Source organism: Cyprinodon variegatus, unplaced genomic scaffold (genome assembly GCF_000732505.1).
Source record: "Cyprinodon variegatus isolate N-32 unplaced genomic scaffold, C_variegatus-1.0 Scaffold66, whole genome shotgun sequence".
NCBI classification, from domain to species: Eukaryota; Metazoa; Chordata; class Actinopteri; order Cyprinodontiformes; family Cyprinodontidae; genus Cyprinodon; species Cyprinodon variegatus.
In genome coordinates, this window is record NW_015150519.1 from 926,820 (window position 1) to 932,858 (window position 6,039).

At 33.3% G+C, this 6,039-nt stretch overlaps 1 protein-coding gene across 1 annotated transcript in view; it reads right to left on the bottom strand.

Moving 5' to 3' along the window:
* The window catches only part of LOC107082992 (meprin A subunit beta-like), a 15,372-nt gene extending 9,891 nt beyond the window's left edge, over positions 1–5,481 (bottom strand). The window contains exons 1-8 of the mRNA XM_015371918.1: positions 5,421–5,481; positions 5,252–5,328; positions 4,918–4,936; positions 4,715–4,744; positions 4,569–4,594; positions 4,381–4,465; positions 3,948–4,065; positions 2,454–2,635 (exon numbers count right to left, since the gene is read on the bottom strand). Coding sequence (XP_015227404.1) covers positions 2,454–2,635; positions 3,948–4,065; positions 4,381–4,465; positions 4,569–4,594; positions 4,715–4,744; positions 4,918–4,936; positions 5,252–5,320 — 529 coding nt within the window. The 5' untranslated portion in view covers positions 5,321–5,328; positions 5,421–5,481. The remainder of the gene's footprint in view (positions 1–2,453; positions 2,636–3,947; positions 4,066–4,380; positions 4,466–4,568; positions 4,595–4,714; positions 4,745–4,917; positions 4,937–5,251; positions 5,329–5,420) is intronic.
* Positions 5,482–6,039: the final 558 nt, after the last annotated feature.

Consider the following 6,039-nt stretch of genomic DNA (forward strand, 5'->3'; position numbering starts at 1 on the left):
TGTGGGCTATGCTGTAATTGAGCAATAAATATATATATAAAAAAAAGAACTATGAACTAGTTAATTTTTTGGAACTGTGAACTTAGTTCAATATTTTGATGAACTATGAACTGAAATAGTTCATTTTTTTTTAATGTGTGAACTGAACTTTGAACTAGTTGACGTAGAAAGAGAACTTTCCCAACACTGCTGGCAGGTTCCAGGTTCTAAGTTTAACAAATAAAGTGTCAGAAATTATCTAGAATGGTGGTAATAGCAAAATCTGGAATTGGCATCCACTGAGCAGAGAATTTATGAATTCCACACTGATTGTGCAATACAAGTAAAATCCTATTAATTTGAATTTATCTGTCCACCAAAACTATAAATTTTAGGACATCCATTAGTAAGGAATATGAAAACATTAACAATATGTTTCAAATGTCCCTTTTCGTTCATATTTCAATCAGTTTTCTCATCAATGGGCATGAGTTTAGGGCCATGCACGCTCCAGCGACAAGGGAGGTAATTCTCGGCAGGCAGGTTATTCTCGGCACAAACGACACCCTGAGGAGAAAATCGAAGGTTTTAAAAATGCATTTTAATTAAGCAATTTAAGAAACGTGTTAAGATTAATATCTTGAAGGAACTGTCTGGCCAGTGGTCATAAATGAATTGAATGTTGACATCTGACTGCAAGGTCCCTCGTGTGACTTGCAGAAGGCCTGTTGTCCGATCAATGGTAAATATAGCTTGACGGACCTGTTAAATAGTTTTAACTTTTTCATTACCAGCATGTGGCCAAATAGAAGTCATTCATTACCAGCATGTATACTGATTTTCTGATAAACATTCTATTTTATCAAATAAATACTCAAAATGAATATTGGAAAGGTGAGTAAATTTATTAGATTTTATACAGCCTTATTTCATTTTCAGGCTAATTCTAATGTATATGAATTTGTAAGCAGTTTGTTTTTTTTTTATTTTGAAAATAGTTTTTGCTGTTTCTATTTAATTGATTGAATTTGAATTAAAAAATACTTGACTTGAAAGGATTCAGATATTCATTTGCAATGTTTTGTGAGGTTTTGTGCCAAATCTTAATAGATTCATTGCCAAAAGAATTTCCAAAGTAAAATCAAAGAAGTGGCCTACCATGACTATGAAGCTGATCCCGGTGGGAAATTTGTCCTCTGCATTTGTCCCTAACTATGTAGGGGCAGTGATAGCCATGCCAGTCCAGGGACTGACTGCAGTTATACTATAAGGTGCCTTGGTCAAGGTCAACGACCAGCTTACCTGACATATAACAACCATACCATGCATATTGCTTTAGTGTAATAGAATATATTAATTAGGCTATGTATACTTCCAAAAACAAAGTTACACCATCCCCTTCTTTTTTTATATCTCGACTACTGAAATACAATACTGTATATATCTAAGTGAAATCTACAGCATACAAAAGAAGTCAGATGCTTATTTACAATTTTTTGAACTGGTTTTAAACTTCAGTAAATTTCTGCATGTATTATTTATAGCTTATTTTGGCAATAAAAAGTATTGGAGATACAAAAGATCCCATATCTAAATAGTATACAGGGCTGTAAAGAACTATCTACTGGCTTACGGATTGCTTCAGTCTTTTATCATGCTACTTGGGCCTTCAAACTAATTTAGATTTATATGCACATGTATGAAATTAAATTATTAATTTAGGCTGTTGCAAGGCTGAGTGGGGTTGTTTAGTACTATTGAGTAGTTTAGAATAGAGGCCAGACTCCTTTAGACTAAAGGTTTATTCAGCATTTCACTCTTTTCTTTAACTTGTTTTGATTAACCACTTGATGCCCGAGTTTATATGCATGCATATATAACATATTTAAGAAAAAAAAAGTTTGGGGTTTTTGCCTTTAAGTATTTGCCTAATTGAATTTTATTAACTTCAGATTTAACCTTGACTTTCACTAAGAGATGCTGTCAAGCTAAATAAGAAGTCCTATGGAGCCGTGTTATCGTATTGGAATCTTGGGGGAGTAAGTAGATATTGTGAGGTCAAGGGTACATTTCTAAAGACAAAAACTCAGGCTGGGAGGAGTTTGAAGCAACCATGGTTGGCCTCAAAGCATTTCTGGAAAGCCCTCTGGTGCCTCCAGAGGGGAATCAGTGCTTTGCTCGTTCTGCTTTTAGTGGAAGGTGGGAGCTCTTGACCTTGAATGAGGACATTGTCAGACAGTGGGAGGAATACTTTAAGGTGGTCAAATAAACTCCACAGTCTCAAGGCTTCAGGGGTCGTTGAGATCTACCCTGATAACCTTAGAACCCTGGATTGTCTCGGACTGTCATGGCTGACACACCACTTCAACATTACAATTGAGAAAATGTATGTATGCTAACTTAAAAAAAACATCAATAACTCAGAACAAAACCTTGTTTAAAAAATATTATGATAAAAATTAAATCTGTTCTACCTCTTATAATATTGGCATATACGATCTGCACATAATCATCTCTGTCATATCTTGACTGTTCATGGTAGAATCCAAGAGCGTGGAGAATCTCATGCTCAACAATGCCAAGAAAGTCACAGCGTGAACCAATAGAGAGGACCTGTCCATTGGGAGATTTTTGTTGACCAATATATGAGGAACACCTACAATAGAAAAACACCAGAGGTTTGTATATCAAAACCTTGAGATAAGTAAAGCATCTTTAACCAGTGAAAGTCATTAAAGTTGAGAATATAACATTATTACAGTATACAAAACACATTTCAAAACATATCACTGTTTTTTTCCTGAATCCTGTGAGTCAATAAAATAATTAAATAGCTTTTTAAGTTCAGTTCAACTCAGGGACATTAAATAAATTGTATACCAGATCCTAAGATGTCATAGTCAAATATGTCAAAATATTAGGGGTAACGATTCATCAATTAATTGATGGATGAACTTTTATTTCTGCAATCCAATGACATCAATCTGTGTTCGGCAAATTGTTAATAAAAATGACATGAAGTACTCTAAGATCGTTTTAAATGGTAATAATTTTACTGTATTGATATTATTAATTAACACACTGAAGCATGGTAGTTTTGTTTTCCTTAGGTGGTTTTTATGTAAGCACTTTTTATGATAAAGATGTTTAACATGATTGGATTAAGTCCGTCTGTCTGTGATTTCATGACAATGGGTGACTGGAGAGTTCACAGAGCAGGAGTTTACTAACAATAATTAACCAGCCACCATAGCCGCTGGCAACATTCCTTTGCAGCATCATCACGGTAAGTCAGCTGCTTTAAAGCTAATGGTAAGATCTACAGAAGCCTCACCAGCATGTTCAGCGACTGCAAAATCTCATCTTGGGCAAAACACAACACGACCAATTTATATGCAAAGAACCGCGGCTTGATCATGTGGATCACTTGATGTTTTTGAAGAAAAAAAATCTGTAGTCACTTGCTAGTATTTCATCATGAGTGCTCTGTTGTTTCATTTTTACAATGACAGTAACAGCAGGCATGTCAATTTCATATGTCTTTTTACATTAATGTCTTTATTAGAGCCATATTTTGGAGTTTTTGTTTATTTTCCTGTTTGCTGTAATACCTAAAGTTGACAGTGGGTGACTTTATCTGTTTTAAATGGAGTCACAAGGAGTCGCATGGTTCAAATCATGGGGAAAAAATAGCGGCTGATAGTCCAGAAAATACTCTGTCCAGTATGCAGGTATTTATTTCACAGTCACATTGGTTACATTTGGGCTAAAGATTTACTCAACTGACTTCAAGTCACTGAATCTACCGGATCGTTCTAAAAGAACCAAAATCGTTCATTAATTAAATTGGAAACCATTAATCATAATATGGAATTAATCATTATTTAGTAATTGTTTTACCCCTACAAAATACCTATATTTAATTGGAATTTTGTTTTCATTGTAAAAGACAATAACAGAGAACTTACCCATCTAACTTTTGGATATCGATGTAGTAGTCCTCAGAATCCTTGGGTTTGAAATCAATGCATGACTTCAATCTGAATTGGTCAAAGGCTCTCATGATCACTCCTTTGGCGTTCAACTCTTTCATTGTAAAATCAGTTACAAAGCAGTGCAACAAAGAACATGACATAGAATTACTCTGCAGCCTTAAATCATAAAAGAATTAATTGGGGACATTTTTAAACACATATATTATATACATATATATATTTCATTAGATTAATTACTGGTGTTTCATTCATGACATTAAAGCCTTTTTTTAACTTTGATAAACACCGCATTTTCAGCAGTGAGCATTTAATATACAGAACCTTGTTGGAACAATAAATGCCACAGCCTATAATTACAGGTTAAAGAAATTCGATTTTTATTCTATATTAAAAAATAAATTAATACCCAGGTCTTTATCCAAGACATAGGGGATTGGCGATGTCCAGAGATCATTTCCAGGTAGAATGCTGCTTCTTTGAATGTTAGGAGGCTAACAAAAATGTGCATGAAGCAAAACAGCATAAGACAGAACATTCATATATGTTTGTTTTAAGATTAGCAGCTTGATTATATGCTTGTAGAACTAAACCTACCTCAAGAATATCATCAAGCGTTAAATCTAAAATTAGAGCAATAAATTACTGGTTTTAATAGAGAAATCACTTCACCAAAGGTCAGTCTAACAGAGAAATCACTTAATCAAAGGTGAATGTGAATGAGAAGAGAAATTTAACTTTACCCTCTTCGATAGTGTTGTTTTCACCAACATCTACAAAGACACATCAACCATAAATATAATTGGCAATAATTTAATAAATGTGTCAAGATACTCTATATATAAAATATGTATATATATATATATATATATATATATATATATATATATATATATATATATATATATATATATATATATATAAAAGACAGAAAAAAGAAACTTACCAACTATCTCTACCTCTGCCTGGAATGAAAGGTTTGAAAAAATGAAACATACAGTAAGAACATACAACTATATTTAAAAGAAATATTTTCCCTTATAATACAGTATGAACTCTTAATTTTTGCCTTACAAGTGTTAGGTTGGTACACGGAATTTCTAATGATTGCTCAGGGATTAAAAATAGATATCTCTCTCTCTGTGTCTCTGTATGTATGTATATATATATATATATATATATATATATATATATATATATATATATATATATATTTATATATGTTTATGTTAATGTTATTGGTATAATACTTTAAAATATAAACCCATGCACATACTTACAGAAGGGAGGGAGAGTGCTGATGAAAATGCCAAGTTCAACACAAGACAAAAGTAACCTAGTAGTCTCATGGTTGTACCTGGAATACATATTAGAAAACACACTATCAAAAACTATAAATTAATTTAGACATCAAAAACAGATGTTTGGATTTATATCAGTGCACTCTACCTGTATCAGAAAAGTCAGCCGGTGGAGTCGTCGTCCTCTTCCTGACTAAGAACTGAGGAGTGTTTTAAATTCCTACTACAGCACAAATATATAGGCTAGTCATTGTCTGCAAGCTGGTTTGAGGTATGTCAGATATGAAACCAGATGCTTACGGTAGTTGCAGGAATGAAAATGTAAGGTTTGTCTCGTGTTCATTTTTCCGCTTTTCAAAATGAGCTTGTTGATTTAGACACCCAAATTCATTTTGGCCTTCCCCTATTTAGTTCTGTGAATCTATTTGGCCGCATGGCTTTTGCTCCTGGTCCTTGCTGGGAACCCAGGTTTATCAAAGTTTTTAGATGGATCCTTTTTTTTTCATACATGAGGATCATTTCCACCCTCTCAGGATCCTTCTTACAGACAGGATCCTTCCCTGCATCTCTGAAGTATTTTTTTTTTTTGTCTCTGCTTTAGAAGCTCTTATTCTGATCTTCATACAACCGTTTGTCCAATACATCCATCATATATCATCTAATAGTTTAATTAAAGATCTCAATCTAAGTGTCCCATTCTGTGTGTCCATCTTTAGTGAATTTGAATTTATATTCTCAAAAATGTTCATGAAATTTACTTAATATAC